The sequence below is a fragment of the Arvicanthis niloticus genome, chromosome 9 (genome assembly GCF_011762505.2).
Source record: "Arvicanthis niloticus isolate mArvNil1 chromosome 9, mArvNil1.pat.X, whole genome shotgun sequence".
Lineage (NCBI taxonomy): Eukaryota > Metazoa > Chordata > Mammalia > Rodentia > Muridae > Arvicanthis > Arvicanthis niloticus.
In genome coordinates this window covers 41,656,732-41,682,396 of record NC_047666.1, presented here as the reverse complement: position 1 = coordinate 41,682,396, position 25,665 = coordinate 41,656,732, and the positions used below count along the sequence as shown (strand labels likewise).

Sequence of the window (25,665 nt, the reverse complement as noted above, 5' to 3'; positions counted from 1 at the left end):
TGGGCCTGAAATATTCCCACTTCTATTTTAGTATCAACACTTATAAACACTTCAAGGGAATATAGAGTCTGCATTTTAGAACATTCATTATATCAGAGGGTCAATGGCACATTGAATTAGAAAATGGGACAGTTATTAAGACAGTTACTGAGACATTGATGAAAACAGAAAGTCAGCCTCAAAATCTTTAAATTAAATTTGATGTGTTTTGTTGAATATTTTACTGAGTCTTATTTTTCCATAAAACCATTGGTTCTATCTAAACTCATAGTTAACAATAGTCTTCTTTCATAAAGATCAGAAATATGTGTTGTGCAACATGTCTTCCATCTGTTCCTTCCAGAGTCACCTTCCATCCTGCCTTATGGCCCAGCAGTCCCATCTGGATACATCGTAGTGTCCCCTTGCATTCTGACTTTGGGTTGCTAGGGATAATGGAGATATTAGCAGGGAACCTGAGAGTGGGAAGAGGAAAGTTCAGGGTGTTTATTGGCCTGGCTTCCCTCTTAGTGGGTTGTCATATGTTGTCTGGAAGACTTCTGTACACAGTTTCCCACTGAGGGAATTCTTACCTTGGAAGCCTATGTATAGGAGGGCATTCAGCACATCATTTGAGGTGGCTGCTTTAGTCCTCGCTTTTTGTCAGAATCTTTTCTGTTCCCCCTTTGAGTATGCCATGCTAAGAGCCTTATGGGCACCATTTAACAAAACCATTTTAATAAAAGTAGACAAAGAAAAATGATTCAAGAATTTTCATAGTTTTGCTCTGGTTACAGGTTGTAAATCACATATGGACAATTCTCAAATAGGTTACTAGATAGAAATTTACCCTAGGCTATAAGACTCACAACAATTCAAGGTCATACTCCATCTGATCTTAATATCTGAGGACGTGTGTGTTTGTGTGTATGTATGCGTGTGTGTGCAAAGCTTCATATAAATATAAATGCTGTATCAACTCAGGATTACTTCACATTTAATCTGAGTTGCATTATTGTTAAGATATGTTGTTCTTTTGCCCTCTGAACTCTTTAAAATCTATTGTGTATTTCATGGCCATACATTACATCACATTATAGACTGTTCATATGTCAAGCATTCAGTTGCTGCATGTAGCTAACAGCTACTGCAACTGATATGTTAGCTCAGAGTTTATAGAAAATACATGCACACACACACATATACACATGATCATATTTTGTAGAATTACATTATAAAATATGTCTCCAACAACTAACTACCCTTAAGTGTGTGTTTGGGTCAGACTTTTCATCATTATAACAAATATTTAACCAATCAACTTAAAAAAGGTAGGAGAGACTACTCAGAAGGTAAAGACACTTGCTGCCATGTCTGGCAATCTGAGTTTAATTAGAGGAACCCAGATGGTAGAAGGAGAGAACCAAACTTTTCAGTTTTCCACTCAACTCTGTATAAGTGCATGTTCATGCATACACTAAATAAACATAAGTATTAAAATGGAGAGAGATGTGTTTTGGCTCACAATTTCAAAGGTTTTGGTCAATGGTCTTATGTTGATCAGGCCATTCTGGAAAGATCTCCCAGAGGTAGAGCAACATTGATCACCCAAAGGGGACAAAAAGCTCAGTAATTTGAAATGAGGTATGTTTTTTCAGGGTACGACCCTAGTGGCATACTTATCCAAATTAGGTCCTGATGTCTACAACCACTCATTAGTGTCAGCTTGTCAGCAAGCTGGGCAGATCAGAGCCTCAGAATTCTTGTGATCTAATAACTATGCAATGATATCTCTCTTTTTCTTTCCTTCTTTTTTCTTCCTTCCTTCCTTTCTTTCCTTTTTTCTAATTCTTTCTTTCTCTCCCTTTCCTTCTCTCTCCCTTTCCTTCTCTCTCCCTTTCCTTCTCTCTCCCTTTCCTTCTCTCTCCCTTTCTCTCTCTCTCTCTCTCTCTCTCTCTCTCTCTCTCTCTCTCTCTCTCTCTCCCTCTCTTCCTCTCTCTTTCTTTCTCTTTCTCTCTCTCTCTCTCTCTCTCTTTCGCTCTCTCTTTCTCTCTCTCTCTGTCTTTCTTTCTTGGTGTTTTGATACAGGGTTTCTCCGTGTAGCCCTGGCTATCCAGGAACTCACTCTGTAGGCCACACTGGCCTCAAACTCAGAGATATTCCTGCCTCTGCATCCTGAGCGCTTGGATTAAAGGCATATGTCCCCACCTCCACCCCCCACTGCCCAACTATACAGAAGCCTTATGAGTACTTCATGCCCAAACCACAACTCTACTTGTAAATCAAAATCAAAATAGTATTTGTTTTTTCTGCCAAGATTAGTGCAGAGCACTGTCCGCAGTACTTGGGTGAAGTAGTTTCTTGTGGCTGTTACTTTTGTTGTCAGTTGTTCTGTAATGCCCTGGGGGTAGTGCCTGGCAGCCATTAACTCCCGTCTTACAGGCAAGGGAATGTGAGCAATAGAAAAATGAATACCAGCCCAGAGTTTTACTGCTAGTCAGCAACAGACATAACCTAATCCTAGTTCTGGTTTAAAAGCAAATGAATGTACTACAAATCAGGCATATGACTCTTAAAGATTTGAGTCCTGGTGGGCAGGTTTGCTTTGTAGGAGACTGACAATGGTAGTGACCTTCAGATCTGATACTTGCTTGTCTGTGCCATGGCCAACAACATGGTGAGTTAATGGGGTATGATGTAAAAATCAGACCTGTCAAGAGAGCTTCCATGTATTGTTTTGATAACTGGAGTCTATATTTGTCCTTAGAAGGCCATTTAAATCAACTGAATCACATTCAGGGAAAACGTTCCCCCTTGAGTTGTACAGTACATGACCTATGCAACCACATTTGGCAGCTATGACTCCCTGTTAATTTGTTCATAACCTTGCTTTTAAACATGACCATATTGTTTCTCTATCACCTCAGATACAATTAAAGAATATTTGCTGCTACCATTAGTTCTGTATTATCCTGTGATTTTCTTTGTATTTAAATTTTATTCGTTATTGATTTTGTTGTTTCATTTTTTATTCATTAAATTGTTCTTTGACAATTTAAACAAGTATCTAGTATGTTGTTATATCAGCTACTTTCATCCCTTACCCTGTCTTATTTATCATTAATCTATCAATTCCCTCTTCTTTACAAATATTTTTTCTGTTTCATTTATTACTGCCATCATCATCATCATTATTGTGTCTAAAGTGTGTGTGAATGTGGTAGGTTTGAGCAACAAGCACTTTTACCTGCTAAACCATCTCACCAGCCTATTGTCCTGTGATTTTTTGTTGTTGTTTTAATTATTTTATTCCTCAGAATTTCAGACAGTTGGACAATGAAGTATTATATATATATATATATATATATATATATATATATATATATATATATGTGTGTGTGTGTATGATATATATGTATTATATATGCATTTAAGGTATATGTATATGCATATGCATATTTATATGTATATATCCCCATTTCCCTCTGCTGACTTTTCTCATATTCACCCTAAATTTATCTCCCTCCAGACTGAATATCTTTTTCTTTTTTAAATTCTTTATCTTAGCAAAAATTTGATAAGTATCACACATAAACACACACACACCCCTCCTATGACTTCATCCAGTTTACAGTTAGTGGTAAGTGTAGGCCATCACTGAAACACAGAAATATTATTGGCTCCATCCCAAAAACTAATAATCCTTTCTTCTCCAGAAACTGTTAACTGTCAACTGCCAACAGTTCCTCAATAAGAAAGAGTCCTAAACCATGTATCCAATAAGTGCTAGCAACCACAGCTGCTGTGAGATTATGACTGTCAGAGACATGCCCTGGTTAGAAGACAATATTTTACAGCATTCTTCTCCTTTCTTGGACTCAATATTTTTCCACTTCCTTTGCCATGGTGTTTCCAGAACTTTGTTTTGGAGTAGGACATTGGAGTGTTAAGCCTGTCTGACATTTTAAAGGATGAAGTATATTATATGTAAAATAAAAGTAGTGAAGTAAAATTCTAGGGACAAAAAGAATTAAGCATTGAGGACTGTGGGGGTTCTGAGAGAAACCAGGATATGAAGAAGAAGTCAAAGGAAAGATGTATGAAAAAAATAGGAAGGAAGGCTACTATGTCCCAGCCCAATTAGAATCAATAATTGTTGAAATAGTAGATTATATGTGAAATGAAATATAGGGGAGACTTATGGAAATGAAATGATTACAGGAGGATGGGGAGAGGTGGCAAATGAGAGGAGGGTCTTGTAGTTAAGTAAAACAAATTTATGGATTATTTTAAAAAGCCTTATGGAAGCCCACTAGTTAGTAAACTAACTTCAGTATATTGTTTAAAAAAATAAGAAGATTTTGAACAAAATTGCCCATATGGGTAGACGCTATCTCAAGAGTTATGAAATTAAACCACACTGCAATGCATGGGATCCCTTCTTAACAATTAATTACCAGGGAAGCCCTAGAGATCTCTAATACCACAGGCTTCTGGCATTGTCAATTGCCATCCTCAGTATATGCTAAGACTTTTTTTTGTTAAAGAAGCCATGTGATTCCATTTAGGGCACAGATAAATCAACTTCAAACTAATCGGGAAACCTCTTCTCTGAGAACTAGACTTCCTAGTTCCAGAAGATTTTATGCAGGCTACTATGGAACAAAAATCACCAACAGTCTTACAAAATTCTGGACTCTTCATGCTTTGATAATAAGCCGCCAGAGGAGATGTGTCTACTGTCCCTATAGTGTCATGACTGTGACAGGGATATCTAACTGCTCCCTAATTGGATTTGAAGACTACTCTACAGGACAGAATTTCACATTTGATATTGCAATCTTGGTCAAAATGCAATGATTGGAGAAGTCATAGTTCCTAGGGTAGAACTTGATATTTTTCTTTTGTTAAAATGGTCATTCATGTAAGTAAATTGTCTTTTAAATATTTACATTTATATCCATAGACCTGGGCTACTTTCAGCCCTTTTCAGAGAAGCTGCTTTTTGCATTGGGTAGCAGTGAATGGAGATGCATAATTCATATTCATCAAAGTCTTTCCCTCTCCCTATTTCCCTCTTCCTCTCTCCCTCTCCTTTCTCTCTCTCTCTTTCTCTCTCTCTCTCTCTCTCTCTCTCTCTCTCTCTTTGTTCCTCTCTCTGTTCCTCTCCCTCTCTCTCCCCCTCTCCCCCACCTCCTCCATCTCTCCTCTATTTCTTGTGTGTTTGGCTGTGCACTCATGAATGCACATGTCACACATGTCACAGTGCCCTACTGGAGCCCAGAAGACAACTGACAGGCTTTGGCCTTCTTTCTTCACTTTCTGGGCCCTGGAGATTGAACTCAGATAATCAGACTTAGCCACAAGTGCCTTTCCCCACTGAGTGATTTTGCAGGCCTCATGCTCTGATTTTTAATGACAGAACACACTTTTCCATAACATTCTTTATTTTTGTTTCTCTTGCTTTAGCAGTACACAGAAAGAAGCACCATAACATGTATTGCCTCTGAGCTCCTTGCCTTAGTAGCATTCTTTTGACTTGCTGTCAGGGCTAAGTATCAACATTACTCCCATACATTCAGACTTAATTCCACTAATCGTGGTAGAGAGCAGTCATAAAACAAGAATCAATCAAATGCCTCTGTGTGTTATTGCTTGAACACTTTGTCACATGACAAACTGCTACATAGCAATATAATGTCTTAACTAAAATACATCATGAGTGCATTAAATATTATGGATGCCTTTAGTAACATCAAGCTTCCAGAATGTCACTATTCATCGTGGAGCTGTAATACAGAAGCTATCTAGACACTATATACTTTATTGCACCCATTCTGTTTGCCAACCTCAAGAGAGATAGCTGTACTTAACTTTCCAGTTCAAATTTTTATAAAATCATCTTTCCAGATTAGGTGTCCTGGCATCATGGGTAACTACACTTTGGTACCAATATAAAAACGTTCATCTTCATTTATATTTAGTACTTGCTAATGTTATTCATTTGTGGATTTTAATTAAGAATTTTAAGATGGTTGATGATGTCCTTTAATTGAGATATAAAAGAATTGAACATATTCAGCAAATACCCAACAGGTTTATAATTGAGAATATTGAAGTTCTTGCTGAAAGTGCCTCATTTAAAGTAGTTTTCTGAGAGTATATCAAAAATTAAATTGATAAATGGAAATGAAGCTATGCCAAATGATATACTGAAATATTCTAGTTACGGTAAGGGCAAGAAGCACTGAGGGAAGTAGTATTTGCTAAAAGCTAGAATATTGATATTTTTGGATAAAATAAAGATCCAAAGAAGTCCTGATCATAAAGCTTGTGATAACTCTCATGGTCTGTTTTCAGACAGGTAAGAGTAATGGAAGGGTTTCAAAAGTTTGTGTGGTATGGTGTGCTGTTGGTGGTGGTGATGGTGGTAGTAGTGAGTGGTGTGTATGTGTGTGCATGTGTTCTATATGTGTGCACATACTTGTTCATGCATTTTTAACATCACTCTATTATATGAGGGGTAGATATTCATATCTATCAGGATAGATTTTAGATGTCAGCAGGACATCTACTACTCAGGCTTCTGAAATCTGCTGTGAGAAATATTTAAGTCTGTCATCTACTCCCTTTTCTTCCCAAGACATAACATTTTCACTTGTATATATTTTTGTACTTTAAAAATTTAAACTAAGAACCCTTCTCAAGAGTGCAGTAAGTGCCAAAGTAGGAGATTCTGTATGACTAATGGGTCCCTGTGTCTGTTAGTATCCTGTGTAGTGCGCTGCTGATGTACAAAGATGAACACTTGTCTTCGTTATTCCTGGATCTTAGCTAAACCCGTAAAGACAGCAAGAAATATAAGTTGTGCTTATTTGCTAACTAACCCAGAGAAACATAAACAACAGCATATTCACAGCTATACTAACTGAATTGTTTCCATGGCAACAAGCAGGGCATCAAAATATTTATGCCCATCTATTATGTTTTAAGGAATTGTGTAAAAATGACAAAATATGTGGCTTTGTTTTTTAAAATAAATTCATATTAGTTTGTCATTCTTATTCCTCATGTTCAATGATTTTGAAGGTTTACTTTATGCAATGCAACAAGATGTCATATAAAATGTCATTTTAATTACTCCTTATAAATTGTGGCTTGCATAGCTTTCACTGTTTGCTATGCTTTTAAACTGAGATACATGACATAGTGACTCTGACCCAGCATTAGAAATCCTCTCAGAGATGAGTATTCTCATCAACCAAAAAATCCAAGATACCAATCTAAGCTATTGATAATCTCTCACAGTACACATCAATTATTTTTCCTATAAAATACTGCAATTTATACTTTTGGAGGGATAAATTGTTCGCTCAGCAGGTATGAAAATCAAGGTTTGATTCTCACAGGACAATAAAACTTTCTGGTTATGAAGAAATGGCTTTTTATTCTCAGCACTGGGAGGGTACAGAAAAATTTGAGGTTCCCTGGAAAGCCATCCTCACCCAATTGGCAAGGTTCAGGTCTCAGTCACAGAAATCTAAGTAGGGACTTGAGAGACAGCTCAGCTGGTACAATGCTTACTGTGCACTCCTGAGATCTCAGTTTGAATCCCAGAACCTTTGTAAAAGCCAAGGGCAGTATTGTGCATCCTTATAGTCCCAGCATTCTACAGTAAAAAGAACAGCCATGGAACCTAATCACCCACTGGCCTGTTTTGTAAGCCTGCTGTTTAGAGAGAGAGAGAGAGAGAGAGAGAGAGAGAGAGAGAGAGAGAGAGAGAGAGAGAGAGAGAGAGAGAGCTTGTCTCAAAGTAGAAGGTGAGATCTGACACATAAAATAATTAGAAATTCTTTTAAAAAAAACTTCTACAGTACTTTTATATTGGCAGTAACCAACAGCTATCTAACTAGACTTACGGTCTGCTCAGTGGGAAGAAATTTATACTTAGTATTGTAAAACTACATAATTGCTTATGTCTGGAAAGGCACAGATGCTGGAGGAGGAACATGTATTGTCCTTGTCTTTGACATGTATAATTTTTAACCATAGTCTAAATATTTTCCCTTTATTTTGAGATAAGTGTAGCTCTCATACCTCATCAAATAAGTTCCTCTTTGCAGCATATAGAGACTGTTATAGAGATCCACCACTATTCAAAATGCAGAGAATAAAATGTTCTTGGGGTACTTAACCTCAAGTGATACATCTGCAACTCAACTTCTCTAGCCAAGGCTCAAGGAACATCACGGGAGTGAGGGTAGGAAGACTGTAAGCCAGAAGACCAGGATACCTGCTGCTACAGTGTGTCCACTACAAATTGTAGGTGAAATGGACCTACAAGACAATATGTTTACCCGAATAGGACCATATAATAACAACATCAGTTAATAGGCCAATGTGTATGGAAGAAGTCCCCCAGATAAAAGGCTACAATTGATAAATGGCAGGTGGGAGAGAAAGAATCAGTTTTTTCCTGGGAGGCCTGCACAGATAGTTTGTCTAATGAGCTCCTGCAAAGACTGTCTAATCCCAGTCAGTCCTGAATGCTATACATATAAGCAATGCTAAACACACTCAGTAGGTTGTATATTCATTTACACATAGACACATGTACACACAAGTACACAAATGCACACATATATATGATATACACAACATGGAAGAAGTATCGTCATGAATTTGGGAGGAGGAACCAGTAGAAGTTGCATTTTGGAAGATGGGTTGGGAATGGTGTAGATGCAGAGCTCATGTAAAAAGTTTATATAAATTAAACAATAACAATTTAAAATACACCATTTCTCTTGAATTGGAGGGGTATTTCTTTTCAGATTGTTCATACAAAAAAAAAAAACTTTAATGTCCCTCTTCTATTACAATGGAGATTGTCGGTATAAATAGATCATTTAATTAAAGAGAAAGTAAATTCCCATTAATTTTGTATGCTAACTAATGAACCGTTAGGGCAGAAAAAAGTAAACTCAATTAGGTCCTCACCAGGGTGCTTGTCCAGTGCCAGCCCATAGGAGCTCTTGCCACATGCCAGCTATGTTCTTATTCCAGGGTGTTGCCGAATGAACATTAAAGACGAACTGCCTCTTAGTAAGGTCAGGGTGAGGTTTCTTTGTCTTATCTTTCTGCCTGGGTTGTAGGGTGTAAACCTGGGAGCATTGCTGCAATATGCTAATTAATTTTGGCTTCTATTATTTCTGAATGGACAGAAGTGAGTTTTTACTATAACATTTCATATCTACTATTACAATTGTATTAACAAACAGCATCTATGAAAAGCTTTAAGGTTCAATGGATTAAGTGTTGAATTCAACAAATACCATCTACCAAGTATTCAACTAAGTACAAGGCAGAAGAGAAGAAACTATTTTTGTTGTTTTAGAGAAAGGGGCATGTAATAAAAAAATAGAGGCAATTAGTTGGATCCTTTAAAAGACATAAAACTTAGCTTGGTGTGAATCACAAATAAATCTGGCTAGACTGTGGTTAGGGGTGAGACACAGGCCTCTCTTTGCCAGGAGAGGGGAAGCTGCTTGCTAACATTTATCGATCCCCTAAAGTGTTCCAAGAATTTTGTGTTTATTTTCTCACACAGTGATGTCAGCAGGCCTCTAACATAGGCGAAAGTATCTGCGTATTTCAGACAAGCTTGATATCAGGGTCTGAGAAGTCTATGTGAAGGGCTAAGGCTAACTTTCATGGCGGATGGTCCTAGTGAGGCAGGACATTTGCTATTTTGCAAAGAAGCCATTGAGCCATTTTAACCTTGTCTATTCAGAAGCCTTTTCAAATGTTTGAGAATATAATTAAGAAAAATGTGTTAGTGTTCCCATTTTCAGCATAATATTGTTTTATAGGATCTCTTTATTTTCAGATTACTGAGTAGCTGCTACTCAGTGTAAGGGACAGGTACACCTTTCTTTAAATGACTGTGGGAACTTGTCTGGGCAGTAGATTTCAAATGGGGCACTCTAAAGTAGTCTTTAAAATACAACGTCCCATGCTTAGTCCTTATATTCTCTTTAAGCAGCAACATCTGGGTTAAAATTTTTGAGATGAGTGGGTGGCCCCATCCCTCAACCAGAGTCTGTGCCTATCCACAGGATATGGTCTCTACAATTTCTCTCTCCCTTTTGTTGGATAGTTTGGCTAATGTTATTCCTGTTGGGTCCTGGGAACTTCTTGCTTCCCTGGCATCTGGGATTTTGTAGTGGCTACCCTCAGTTCCCCATCCCCCACTGCAACACACCTTCATTCAATTTCCTGACCCTCTGAATTTCTCTTCCCCCTTAACTTCCCAGATCCCTCCCTCCCTCTATTTTCACAATTATTTTATCTTATCTGGCATCAGTGGGAGGGGAGGCTCTTGGTTCTTTGGAGGCTTGATGTCCCAGCATAGGGGGATGCTAGGACAGTGAGTTTGGAGTTGGTCGGTGGGTGGGTGCAGGGAGCATCTTCATAGAGGCAGGTGGAAGGGGCAATGGGATAGGGAACTTGCAGAAGGGAAACTGGGAAGGGGATGTGAACATAATGTAAACAAAAATAATTTTAAAAATCTTAAAAAAATAAAATACAACTTCCAGTGTTAATGTGGTCTATAAAAGTAACACTCTTTTTATTTATTAATCTATAAACATCAAATTGATAGAACACTATTTCCCTTTTGAGACAGTGTCTTGCTATGTAGCCCAGGCTGTCCTCATACTCCTGCTTCTTTCTGCCCAAGCCTCCAGAGTACTGATACTGCAAGCCTAGAACATCACACTCAGCAGACTTTTACAATGTTGTCACCATGTTCTTTTCGAACTATTTTCAACCTTATCTATACCGTGAGATGTTTGCTGTTTAATTCAAAGTAAAGGAAAATAATTCTTTAAACAAAACATAATTATATTTTTGTTAAGAAAGGTAGAATTTTATATGTATAATATTATATATATGCAAAATAAAAGAAGCTCTTAAAACACAAAAATTCACTTTTTCATTAGCTACATTTAAAAATTTAGTGTTATAAATGTAGTTGATATATTAACCAAGTTGTGTGTGTACTTGTACAGTTGTGTTTCTTTGATTTGAGGCATAAGAGACCCACCAAAACAAGATTATGAAGTATTTATAATTTACTGTCCTCTACCAACAAAAAGGGGTTCATTATTTGAAAGTGTCAGAACTGTCAGATTGTTATTAGAACATATTCCTTTTTTAAAAAAAAAGGCATTTTTAAAAATTTTTCTGGGCTTGTTTGGTATTTTCTAGTAACTGAGTGAGTGTTACCCACTCAATGAACATCATTAAGTAACTGCTTGAACTGAAGGCAGCAGGAGAGAGAGAGAGAGAGAGAGAGAGAGAGAGAGAGAGAGAGAGAGAGAGAGAGAGAGAGAAAGGGGCTAATTGATGGGAGCATTGGGATTGCTGAGGATTACAATGCTATTCAGAATGACCAAGGGCCTGTGTTAATGCATGCCATCTTTCCTGAACAAGCACAATACTAGCTATGTGAGAACTGTAGAAAGAAAGGGAGGAGATTCCCGCCCAGACCTTTAGTCTTTTTGAGCAGAGCAACCTAGCATACTAACATACAATTACAGTAAACATCTCTAGTGCTCTGCAAATATCTCCTTCATATAGTGTGTTGGTTTTATTGTTGTTGTTGTTTTTAATGATCCTTGAAAACAAGTATGCTTAATGTAAGCTTAGAGGAAGAGGTTAGGGCATAAGCAAAATTTTACACTTTGAATTATTCAGAGTTGGAGAACATATTCTCTTGTGTTAGTACCAAGAACACAGACATATGTTTATGCATGGGTATGCCAAGACATCTGTTGAAGCAATGAATAAGGACAGAGAATGTGATTGTTAACATCAAGGCATTAAGGATTCAATTTTAATATTTTAGGACTTATTTAAAATAGAGGCCTCTTTGTATGAAGAACCATAAAAGCAATGCTATGGGTAGAGGATGGATTGATTAAGAAGTGAGAGGTCACAGGGAGGGAGACAAGATAAAGCCTAGATGTAATCATTGTGCATGTGATATAAAGATAAAAACAGGACTTCTTATCAGTGGAAGAGCATAGAAGCCTTGGTTCCATCACTTTTTGGTACATTGGTACATTTGTAACAGGACTTTTATGGAATTCAAAGGAGATGAATTTCAGAAAATGTCTGTCATAATGCTCCACAAATCCACCCATGTAGCAATTCTATCATATGCCCATTTTTATCAGTGTTGAAGAACTATATACTTGTGATGCTGGTGACACTAAAGGTAACAAAGAATGCTGCATGCACACACACACACAGAAACACACACAGACACACACCCAAGAAACACTCATAGGTGTATAATGCTTGCAACATGAACTTATACAAAAAAAAAAAAAAAGATTTAACAAATAACTTATATGGTTAGTAAACGCTTGGAGTGAAAGGGAACGGCTGAGCTGTATAGGACAGTGAACATGAACTATGGTGATATTGTGAGAAAACAGGCAAAAGAAAAAAAATGGGCCTAGGTGAGCATCTGAACAGCAGAAGACGAAGGCACTGTGGAAGAGGAAGATACCGTGTCAAGTAAAATAGGGCAAGTAGTTTTCTCCAAAATATCTGCAGGACATACAGAAAATTTAAGTTGATTTAAAATTTTAATGGACACATCACCAGTGCAGACATAGAAGAAGAAACTTGATGATTGGCAAAGTTTCAGGCCGAATGTGAAGAAAAGAATAGTGGCATTCAGTCACTGAACATTTACGTACCAGGAACTATTTTAAATAATTTGCATAAGAGATAGTTTTCTTTATGGAAGATACTTGCTGATATTATATTCATTTTATAGATGAGTTTCTATGTATCTAAAAGTTACAAGTGAGAAAGCTCGTGGACATTAGAAAAATAGTTGTATTTAGGTTTGTGTAACATCAGAGTATACACAGTTGTATTCAAACTCAGTTACATAGTAAAAGAAGACAAAAATGGCCATTTATCTGAGGTTGGAGAGTGTTTAAGAATTTAGGCTTGAGAGTCACTAGAGAGGTTATTCTACTCAGTTTTATGTTATTTATATTTATTTTTATTTATTCTTTACTTTTTCTTTATAGTCCAGACTTTATTCCCCTCCTGGTCCACCCTCTGATTGTTCCACATCCCATGCCTACTTCCCCTCCCTGTCTCCAAGAGTATGTCCCCATCCCCTCCCCACTGGATCTCCTCACTTTCTGGGGTCTCACATCTCTTGAGGGTTAAGTTCATCTTATCTGACTGTATGCAGACCTGGAAGTCCTCTGATGTATATGTGTTAGACGCCTCATATCAGCTGGTGTATGCTGCCTGGTTAGTGGCTCAGTGTCTGAGAGATCTTGGGGGTCCAAGTTAGTTGATACTGCTAGTCTTCCTATAAGATCGCCCTTCTCCTCAGCTACTTCGAGCTTTTCCCTAATTCAACCACAGGGGTCAGCAGCTTCTGTCCATTGGTTGGGTGCAAATATCTTCATCTGACTCTTTCAGCTGTTTGTTGGGTCTTTCAGAGGGCAAGCATGATAATAGGTACCATTTTGTGAGTGCTCCATAGCCTCAGTAATAGTGCCAGGCCTTGGGGCCTCCCTTCTAAATAGATCCCAAATGGAGCCTGTCACTAGACTTCCTTTTCCTTAGGCTCTTCTCCTGTTTTGTCCCTGCAGTTCTTTCAGACCACAACAGTTCTGAGTCAAGAGTATTTGACTCTGAGATGACAATTCCATCCCTCCACTTGATGACCTGTCTTCTACTGGAGGTGGGCCCTAAAAGTTCCCTCTCCCCACTGTAGGGCATTTCATCTAAGGTCTCTTCCTTTGAATCCCGAGAGTCTCTCACCTCCCAGGTCTCTGGAACATTCTAGAGGGTCCCACCTCCTTCCTCCCCAGTTGTCTATTTCCATTCTTTCTGATAGCCCTCAAGGTTTCAGTCCTGTGCCCCCTACCCAATATCTGATCATGGTCCCCTCTTCTCCTTCCTGCCCCCTTTCCCACTTAGGTTCCTTCCTCCATCCCCCCTCCTGTGATTGCTTTCTTCTCTCTCTCAAGTGGGATTGAGGATTCAATCTTCATGAATTCCGTGGACTGTATCCTGGGTATTCTGTACTTTTTTGGCTAATATCCATAAATTAGTATATGCATACCATGCATGTTCTTTTGGGTATGAGTTACATTTTTAGTTTTTTTTTAAATTTAACATTTTCTTATTAAAATATGTTATCTTTTGACAATATATTTATGTAATAACTTTGGTCATATTCATTCCATGTCTTACTCTGTTCTTCTCCTACCATCAACCTCAAAGTCCTACCAAGTCCCCATTCCACGTTCATGTCTTTCTAATGCCACAACCCTGCCTACACAGACAGCTCTGGTTTAAACCATTAGATCCCAAAGCAGAAACAAAGTTTGCTTCATTTTTAAAATGTGAAACTTTTACATGAATAAAAACTGTGAAAGAGGAGTAGGCATGGGGCATATGTGTTGAATTTCAGCTACTTAGGATTGTGAGACTCAAGGTTCTCCTGAGTCCTATGTGTTCAAGACAAGACTGATCAACAAAGCTCAACCCTTATTACAAGGAACAAACGAATTACCACGCAAACATGTGGTAGAAAGAAGAAATGAAAGAGGCGTAATTTTGAAACTAGGAACTCAAAGGAAATTCTGGAGCCTCTTACGAGAGGCCCATGTTCAATCACACAGTTGCATAACAGTGCATGTCTTGCATAAAGTTTCCATATCTGAGATACCAAGTATCCTCTCTCAAAACTTATGAAAAGTTCAGAGATTAAGGGTTTTCCCACTGCAGGATGCAAAACATATGTGGTAAGTTGATGTGGGTCTAGTCAGAAAGATCTGAACATAATGCTATATTGCCCTCAGACCTTCTTCAGTTTGGGCTGCCAGAAGGTACTGCTCACCCATGGACATACCCAAAATTTCATTTATTAATTGGTCCCACACACTCAAGGCTACAACCAAGATCAACTATTACAGGGGTTTATTTTTCTCCCATGTCTCCTAGTATCTCAACAAATCGAAGAAAAACTTTCTTCTCCTTGTCTCATGTTATGTCTCAAGGTTAGGATCAATGGATAACTGAGATGCCTATTAACATAGCAAAACTGTCCATGAATTAGGTGCAGTGGACAGAAGCTGCTGAACCCTGTAGTTGAATTAGGGAGAAGCTGGAAGGAGCTGAGGAGGAAGGTGACCCTATAAGAAGACCAACAGTCTTAACTAAGCTGGACCCCCAAGATCTCTCAGACACTGAGCCACGAACCAGGCAGAATACACGAGCTGATATGAGGCCCCCAACACATACACAGCAGAGGACTGCTGGGTCTAGACTCATTCAAAAAAGATGCACTTAACCTGCAAGAGACTGGAGACCTCAGGAAGTGGGGAGGTCTGGTGCAGTGGGGGTTGGGTGGGGGCGTCCTCATGGAGACAGAGGAAGGAGGTATGGGATTTGGAACAGTCAGCAGGTGTACTGGGAGGGGAATAAAATCTGGACTGAAAAGAATCATTAAATAAAATTTAAAAAATGAAAAAAAAATCATATCAAAGCTGACACTGGTAGCAAGTTCTACCAGTATCCCTCAAACCCTACCTGTTACAGGGTCTTCCTGACTTCAATACCTCACTGCCTATAGTGAATTTTCCAGCCCAGGGATGGGCTAGGCTGCCTTTCACTGAATACTATTCCTTTTATAACCTGAGCCATTTTGGCTACTTCCCCTTTTGGCCTTTTGGCCTCCTGGCCTCTTGGCTGCCACTCCAGGTTTCTCTCTCTTCCTTTCCCTTCTCCAACCCACCCCCCCTCCTTCTCCTCACATGGCCCAGCTCAGTTGGCCAGTCATTTTCAATCTGGAGACTTCCTGGTGCTGTTGCGGATGTTCTCAATCCTATCTACAATAAATCTCCTCTAACATACCTAAGATCAGTCATGTCTGATTTTTTTCCTTCCTTCCTTCTTTCCTTCCTTCCTTCCTTCCTTCCTTCCTTCCTTCCTTCCTTTCTTCCTTCCTTCCTTCTTCCTTTCTTTCTTCCTTTCTCTCTTTCTTCTCCCTCTTTCTTTTTTTCTTTCTTTTATTCTCTTTTCTTTTATTTTTATTAATTCATGACACTCATGTTTCCATGCATTCACCCTTTTGGTCAATCTTAAGAAATATGTACAAACCATGTCTTTAAGAAAGAAAACATGTCTAGAATAAAAAATACCTCTCAGAATGGAATAGGAAAAAACCATATACAATCAGAAAATAGATATCAACTGATACTTCAGTAGAGATAATCTATGGGTGAAATATAAGCACATGAAGATAATATAATCATTAGCCTTTAAGGTGATGCAAATTAAAACCAGTATATTACTACATACCTGTCAGCATTAACCCCCTGCACTCACCCAGCCGTGTTCTGCTCTCTGATGCATCTGACACACATTGATTTAACTGTCCATTCATAAATGGACAGTTAAATAAATATCTGTGGTGCACAGTGAATTCTTGACACATTTAAATAATAGTTATTTTATTGTTTATGAGTGTGGGTGCTCTCTCTGTGTATATATATCTGTATTTATGAGCATCATGTAAATGCATTGTTGGCAGAGGTGAGAATAGGGTTCTAGAACTAGAGTTAAAGAGGAATATAATTTGCTGTCTGGGTGCTGGGTTCTGAACCTAATATCCTTTTAACCTCTGAACTATCTATCTCCCATGCCCTCTTGTCACATGCTTTATTTTATAGGCACTTTCATAAAGTCTTTAGTAAGACTCTAGAAGAATCTTGAGATATTTAACTTGGATTGAATATTATACATGTTCATAGGAAACCATAAAATTATATTTAATATATTTAAGGTTCAGATAGTGAAATTATTAGGTATCTTAATTTTGTGTTTAAGTGATTGTTAAATACCTACGTATTGAAATACAAATCCCTAGTAGTAATGATAGTGGGAAATTTAAGACATGCTAAAGAGATTCTGACTTATGGGAAACATCTACTACAGTCACAAAAGTTTTCTGTCACTGTTGCTCTGGTACATTCGAGTTGATGGATTTACTTTTCTATGCTAGGACTGATTCTAATGCCCCATGAATTAGCCATATCAACAATCAAGGCAATGCTCCCTTAATCCTCAGTATAGTAGAGTCTATTGATATATTCTAGGACAATCTAGACCAAACAGTATTTGAATGTAAGCAAAAGATATTTTTACCTGTGAAGATAAAGTGCTTTATTTCTTTCCTTCATGTTTTCTTGTTTATTCATACTTCTAGGCTTGCTTGATGACTAAAATCAGTGACTAAACAGCTCCTCAGCTGAGCTGGTTTGAAGGTTCAATTGATAAAGTCACTTGCCTTGCAAGCCTGAGCATCTGCATTGGGTCTCTTAGGTGAAAGGATATTTAGTCTGAGTTCAATCCGAAGGTGGATAGAGAAAACCAAACAGAAAAGTAGTTCCCTGACATCCACATGTCTACCTAGACATGATTACAGCTCCATATTCATACTACTAATAAATAAATTGAAATGTTAAAAATGTTCAAGGTATAAAATTATGTAGAAAATTATAAAGAAAACAAGGACTGTGTAGTAAAGGAACAATAGTAACTACTTATCTCTTTAAAGAAACATCTTTAAAAATTACTTCTTTATAAGTAGATTTTATTTTTATTTAACATATAATATTTGAATGGTTCAGCATTCCAGTTACTGCTCAATTACACTACAGGAGTTTTAATGTTTTGAGAATAATTTGTATTTGCTGCAACTTTAAGTACTACACCATGGTGTAGTACTATATATTACATACTGCATTTGTAGTAGACATAAATGTAATATCATATATTTCTGTAAAGTAGCTTGTAGCTAAAATGAGTCCTCACAGTCCCTTCTTTTCTGGTTGCACCTGTTCACTTTGGCAAAATCTTCCACTCTAAGATAAATACTACTTCTCAATAACAAATAAAGTCTTGAATATAAGAATCCAATTACCTGCTGTACTGATTTATGGTGCTTTGAATATTTCTAAATGTCTTTAGATCAAGGTGTTTATCGATTTGAAAATAAGTTCTTTTCTCTTTATGTGTTTCAAAGGAAAGTTTCTAATTTTTATTTTGAAGATATGCTCTATTCCAAGTTATATTGTAACACAAACATTCTGTAACAATGTTCAAGTACTAAAAAGTGTGTGTGCCTGTGAGTGTGTGTGCCCGTGAGTGTGTGTTTATGTGTGTGTGTGTGTGTGTGTGTGTGAGAGAGAGAGAGAGAGAGAGGGAGAGAGAGAGAGAGAGAGAGAGAGAGAGAGAGAGAGAGAGTTTGAGACTGTGTGTGTATGAGTATGTGTAGTATAATATTTTATATGTTGATGGTAAACTTAATTTCAAAACATTTTTTGTTTCAATTTAAAGTACCAAATCTTTATTCTATTTCATACATAGACTTAATATTTGTATTTTAAGTGGACCAATGAGTGTATTGGAATATTTGCTTGGATCATGGGTAAAGAGTTACAATATATATAGACTTCACACTTTCCCTCTGTAGTCAGTCAAGCTAGGAAGTCCAAATCTATATGTGTTATCTTGAGTGTTATTGAAAGAAATTATGCTTTTCCTAAAAATCACTAAAAATAAAAATAGCATTTGCCCTTAATTGAGTTTTTAAAATTATCAAATGTTTGTAAATCATCCTTTCAGTGATTATATAACTAGTATTTTCTGTGGCTATACGTAAAATTAAATATATTCATTTAATTTATTGTTGTCCTGTGAATTTTACTAACTATATTTCCAGTGACGAGTACCTTCCATAAACATGAATCAGAGTGGTACCTACAAATTCTGTATTTTCAAATAGTTCTTTAAAAAATAATTATAGGTAGAGAATAACGTTTGCACTGGCTGCTTATAATCAGGTAGTTTAGAATAGGAGTTTGGGAGTGGATGGTCAAGCAGTGGGATTCACTTTCTTTAGGATGTGGTGAATTACTTGGGCTGAGGTGAACATCATATTTATTTGTGTTTTTCAATTTTTTCACTGAATCCTATGACGTGGTTATTTTATTCTTACATATGCTTTGCCACTTTAGATGTCCCATACAATTGCAATCCTGTTACAGCAACATAGGATGCATGTGTATATATTTATTTGTATTAATATAGCTGATTTCCTAGAAGGCCTAATAAAGAAATCAAATCCTGCTTTCTTCCTGAATGCAAACATTCCCTGGAAGTTCCTTGGAAGAGATTTGTACATTGGCCTCCAAATAAAGAGAAAATATCGCTTTCCTTCTGAAATGTCCTTCTTCCTTTCTTTTTTAATTAGATCTTGAAAATTTTAAGACCAGAATGAGAAGCACAGTGTCAGTCCGTGAAGGCCAGGGAGTGGTACTTCTCTGTGGACCCCCACCACACTCCGGTGGTGAGTACTACAGACTATTCTGCTTATCATATGTGTGCGGTTCCAATGCAAGACCTGCACTTCACACTCCGTGTTTATTTCTGAATTTCGTACTGAGAAGCTGGACGACCAGCTTTAGGTTCTCTTGGCTGAACTGGAACACAAGAGACAACAACTGTGGGCTAAGGGCTGAGATTCTACCTCAGATCGTCTTGATTTACTTCAGCCATGGGAGGTGTCATACAGTCCTGTCTGGTAATAACGCACATGGATGAAATAATTGTGAAAGTCTGGTGAGATTGTAGGTGAAGAAGAAAAGAAATCCCTTCAAATAAGACACATTACCTCTTAAGATCCGTGGAGTATTAGTAAGTGAGTAAAACAAACAGAATCGTGCCTTTCTCAGGGCTTTATCATACATGGAGATGGCCAGAGCCAGTCAGATTTACATGGAAAGGATGTGCTTCTCGGTGATCTAGATCTCCTTAGTGCTGAGACATAATTCATATTCACTATCCTGACGCATGGGTTTGGTTTATATTTTACTGGAGTATAGGCTTAAGACAGAATTTATGTTGTATAGTAGGGTAGAACCAGCTGCTTTAGGGAGCTTATATTAGGGAACAAAGTATCTACTGAACACATGAACATATTCCAGAATTGAAACACTTAAAATGCTTTAAAAAAAATCCACTGCTTTATTTCCCAAGGTATAGTACTTAACAAATGTCCTAAGCACCAATCAGGCAGGTAGAGGTACTTAGAGATTTTCTTGAAGGAGCTCTATACATCAACTGGACTCAAACCTGTTTCATCTGCATTGAGGTGACTGAGGGACATTGGTTATGTATAGGGTGTGGGCCAGATTTCAGAGAAGCTGAAGGTCTTAGTAGTGCAAGCAATGGAAGAATTTCAGAGTGCTCATGGTCCTCGCTGGAACCAGTGAAGTTTTCATCTCTGAAATCCCCACAATCCTCTCAGGACATAGAATTGTTCTCTTCTTGACTCCTTTTCAATATATTTTCTCACTTCAGATTACTTCATTTCTTCTTGGTTCTTTCTCTGTGGTTAAAAAAAAATACTTACAAGCATTAGTTTTGGTGAATGAAGATCCTATCATATTTGATTCAACTCTTCTATTTCCTTTAATAGGACCTAATGAAGTAAGCATGAAAAACAAGTAATTATCATGAAAATATTAGTTCTAATGCCCATTATTGAGTTTCCCTTAGATATTAAGGAGTATTCTAGTGAAATGGTTTACAGGCATTATCTGCAAATGGGTTTCCTTAGTTATATAGAAGATAAGGATGAGTCTAAGTCTAAGATGAAGTCTAGCACATTTGCAGTGATGGTGGCAATGAAATCTTAGCCAGAAATGATTCATGTGGCTTCATGATGTTATCAGAAAACCTTCCCACCAGCTTATATTTGAATTCATTGTAGGAATTTTCAAAGACTAAATAAGAGTTGGACCATGGAGACTTTCAGGCTATAAAGAAGTAAAACTGAAGCCCCTTTTAGCCATTTTTTTCAAAGAAAAGACACAGAGTGGTCTGTAAAACCATCCCAATCCAAGGGCTTCTGATATTTCAAATCTAGGGCAATACACTAATCTATGGTTGTAGCAAATAAATTAGAAGTTATTTTATCACTATGTTTATTTACCAGAATAATAGGTTTTCCCATGGGGAAATGACCAATTTAAGTTTTATGTTCTTGGTGTCATTAACAATGTAAAATATAGGTTCAATCTTACAGAATAGGCTCTAACTCCAATTTAAAAATGTAGTTAGTTACTCCCTTAATATTGGCCTCACTATTGTATTAGTGGGCATAGCTTGCAGACAGGTAGTTATAGTTCACAAAGTTCAGAGATGGGTGAATTTCTTTATTGTTTTTCTCCTCTAGTGCATGCTAGAACCTTCTAGCACTATCAGTGCTGGCCAGTACAGGTGACACTTCCAGATGAGTACCATCTATATTTCTGGGGCTGTGGAGATGGCTTAGAGGTTAAGAGCATTGACTACTCTTCCAGAGTTTTAAGTTCAATTCACAGCAAGGACATGGTAGATCACATCTTTCCATCATCTGATCTGATGCCCTCTTCTGGTGTCTCTGAAGACAGCGACAGTGTACTCACATACATAAAATAAATAAGTGTTAAAAACAAAAGCAGCTATATATCCTTTTATTCAGTGTCATAGTATGCGATCTCTTCAACAATATGGTCTTATTGGCAGGTTGTAGAGGGTAACCATTAGCATTGATGGTAGCCTGTCATTTGTCAGAATTATATAGATCCTCGTATGGCAATGACTCAAAAAGGTACAACTGACTACTGGTACTGGGGTTTTAATTTGGTAGCACTGATGTCTAGTTGAGCTGTTTTCTTTCCTATTATATGTCAACTCTATTTAAATCACACACACACACACACACACACACACACACACACACACACACACACACTGATGCTTCTACAGCAGTAAGTTTCACTTGAATTACAAAACTTCCTTAGTGTTGGTTACCATTTCCCAAGCCCTCCTCTCTACTTTTGATTCCCACATCAACCCCTTTCATTCTCCTCTTCTGATCTTCAACCTTTAAGCTTTAACCTTTCAAAATAGGAGATAAAAGAGTTAATGGTTTTGTTTTAATTTGTATGCCCATCCTTTGCAGAGTCACAGAGACCAGCACTAAGTAATGTTGCAAAGGCTGTGTTCAGATGTGCTCTAGCACATAGCATCTGAGATTGACGCTTTAATTGCAAATTAATTAAGCTGAATCTTGAAATAATGCAGATTCTGATCCAGTGAGTCTGAATGTTGTGTTTGAAGAAGTTTTTCTGATAAGATGACACTACCATTGACCATCCAGCAGCAGGATCTTAACTGTTGCATTTAGCAAAATTCTTGTGCTTTATCTGTTTATCTCATTCTGCCCTTCAGGCTGCTTCCTTGCCTGGCTCCTTGGCTTTGCCTTCACTACAATGCATTTAGCTCATCCAGGCAAAATATTATGTGTCCATTGAGAGATCACCCTACCATCCACCTCACATTTGAGCCTGAAGCAATGTCTTCGAGGTACTATTCATCCTGATTTATTTCATTGTTTTGTGGCCTTCCAGGTCTCTAACCTATTTGTATATTTTTATTGTCCCATAAAACTTGTGTCTAAGTCCTAAGGCTGAACTGATATAGCTGGTCTTTTAATAATGATCGCAAAGTCCAAGAAATAAAAGGGACTGTGATTTTAATACATGACACCTAATCCCCGAGGTGTGATCTGAAAGCAAACATGGTGTCTAACATAGGTTTGCTTTATGTCTAATAATCAATAAAAATGAATGAAGAGTTAAATTTTTAGATACCAATGGGCATGGATGCAAATCATTAGCTTAGTGGTTTACTCTACAAAATTTATGAATGTCTCCAGTTTCCATGAACATATTCTCTTTTGTTTATCACAATGAGGTAGAAATTAATAGGATAAAGAAACACTGGATTGTATGCATCATGCATCCTTTCCTTACAGATAGATATCATGTACCCAAAAGAACACTCACGGAGCTGTCTCCAATCTTTTACAGAGAATCTTTGAGGAGGCAGAAAGTTTATTATTTTATAGTCATTGCTCATTTTGTAATTTTGGGGTTATACCATCAGACCTAATGCTAAAGGGCTTTGTTTGTCTGTTTGTTTACTATTGCTTTTGGCTTACATATTTCTAACATCAGCATTATGATCAATAAGAGAGCTGCTATTTAGTGATAGTTAACAATTACTCTTCATGTTTGTTTGTTTGTTTTTATCATAGTTCTTTCCTTGGTTCTATTTCTCTTTATATTATTGGCTACATAGAAATTCTATTGAAACCTGTTGTTTGGGTTAGAGATGCAGGGGTAGACTGCTTTCTAGAATGAATTCTAAGAGCAGCAGATCAATACAGATGAAGATACAGCTAACTATCAGACTGAGTCCAGGGAACCTAATGGAAGAGCTGAAGGAGCTGAAGGGGATTCCAACCCCATAACAAGAACAATGCCAACTAACTGAACTACCCACAGCTCCCAGGGACTAAACCACCAACCAAAGAGTATACATGGAGGGATCCATGATTCCAGATACATAGTTAGCAGAGGATGGCATTATTTGACATCAGTGGGAGGGGAGGGAGGCTTGATGCCCTGTGGAGGGGTAACCAGGAAGGGGGATATCATTTGAAATGTAAAAGAATAAAATAATTTAAAACTAATAGCCTAACAGTACCAGAACATTTTTCTCATTTACATGAAATAAATTCCTACCTTTTTTGCTTATTTGAGTATACCAAAAGTGTTATATCAAAATAGAGTTGAGGAGATGAACTAACATAGTTGAAGCAATTAGTGACTTTTCCATACTTCACCCTAAGTGGCTTTGATTGAGAACAGCCACCCCTTTAACTAATGGTATTAAAGTAATTTTAATGGTTGGAGAGAAATTTCAAATTCATCATGGATTTCCATATATCTGTTGACCACAGAAATTGTTATCGTATGAGAAATTTCTTATTCTTTCCTTTATTCTGTCATGCCTTCTGTCATTTTTAGTCCATTGACATTTTGCAGAATAATTCAGGATCTTTCTGAAGAAGGGGAAGTAATATCCTAAGTTACAAGAACAGCAAGATGATAAACCAGAAATAAGATATTCAACATAGATTTCTTGTGGAATACTCATTAATCTAGTTTTCAATAATGTGAAATACTGAGATGAGTGCAATTTCAATGCAGATGCTGGCTATCGTAAAATCATTAGGAACACAAATTCATAAGAAATATCACCCTGCTATAAATAAGGCCACAGGACTAGTGTCTGGGCTTCTGATGACAAAATATTAACTAAGCATAGATGCACAGGCTAATCAAATTATTGCATGCACATATTTTAATAAAGAGTTGGTTTTGTTTAGCTGTGAGCATCCACCTTTGTATATGTCAGATTCTGGCAAAGCTTCTCAGGAAACAGGAATATCAGGCTCTTGTCAGCATGCACTTCCTGGCATCCACAATAGTGTTGTGTTTGAACTGATCCTGGGGTCCCCAATGGAGGAGATAGAGAGAAGACTGAAGGAGTTAAGGGGCTTGCGGCCCCATGGGAAGAGCGACAATACCAACCAACCAGAGCTCCTAGTGTCTGGGGACAAGCATGGAGGGACCCATGGCTCCACCTGTATATGCAGTGGATGGCCTCTCAAACATTGGTGGGAGGTCCTTGGTTCCATGAAGGTGGGATGCCCCAGTGTGGGTAGGAATTCAAGGGTGAAGAAGGGAGTGGGTGGGCGGATGAGTGGGGGCACACCCTCATAGAAGCAGTGGAGGAGGGACAGGATAGGGAGTTCCTGGTGGGGGTGTGTGAAGGAAATGGGGAAAGGAGATAACATCTGAAATGCAAATAAGTAGTATATCCAATTAAAAAAAAAAGAGTTGGTTTTGCCCAATGATTGCTGCCAAAACTTACTGTGCATGGATAAGACTCAGAGTCTGCCCTAGTGTTTTCTTAGCAAACTAGTCTCTTTTGCACCTTGCCATGTCTGTGCTACATGCAGGCATTTGAACATTCAGTTCTGTACAGTGTCATCCACTTCCAACAACATAGCCTTTGGGATGTGACAGGGAGGTGTGAGTGTCAAGCAGCAGGTAATAGAGGTTGAAGCAACTTCATGCTAAAAATTGCTGTGTAAAGTGTTGGTGTGACCAAGGTGAGAACTGAAGCTGCACAGCCAGATGGTGTGGGATTCACACCCCGTGGAGCTACATCTTTTTCCTTTTTTTTTTTTTTTTTTTTTTTTTTTTGTTCTCCCAAGATGAATGGGCCAAAATGTAAAAGTCATCTCAGGTAGTTTAGATGGCACCAAAGAGAAATTTTCATTTCCTTATCAACTTGTCAAGTCAGTGGAGATGTTAGCAAGACAGAAAGACCCAGTGGCTAGTGTGGAGTGATGCATGATTCTAAACCATTTCCCAAAATATTTTTATTTCAAATCATAGGAACTCAGTTCCTTGTTTCAGGAACTCAGTTTTCCTAAACTTCAATTCAATGTTTATAACCCCACCATACCTGAAATTACAGCCCTTTTCAATTTTTAGATTAAAAAGAAACTTTTTGAAAATCAACATAGTTTCCTTCCCCCCTAAGCAGGATTCAGGGGCTGTATTTACTTCAAATCTTGTATCTTCTATTTGCATCACAGCAGAAACG

The 25,665-nt window shown here is 37.7% G+C and overlaps 1 protein-coding gene across 1 annotated transcript in view; it reads left to right on the top strand.

The window, feature by feature from the left end:
- Cntn3 (contactin 3) overlaps positions 1-25,665 on the top strand; it is a 354,703-nt gene that overhangs the window by 164,961 nt on the left and 164,077 nt on the right. The window contains exon 5 of the mRNA XM_034512693.2: positions 19,346-19,441. Within this exon, the coding sequence (XP_034368584.1) occupies positions 19,346-19,441 (96 nt within the window). The remainder of the gene's footprint in view (positions 1-19,345; positions 19,442-25,665) is intronic.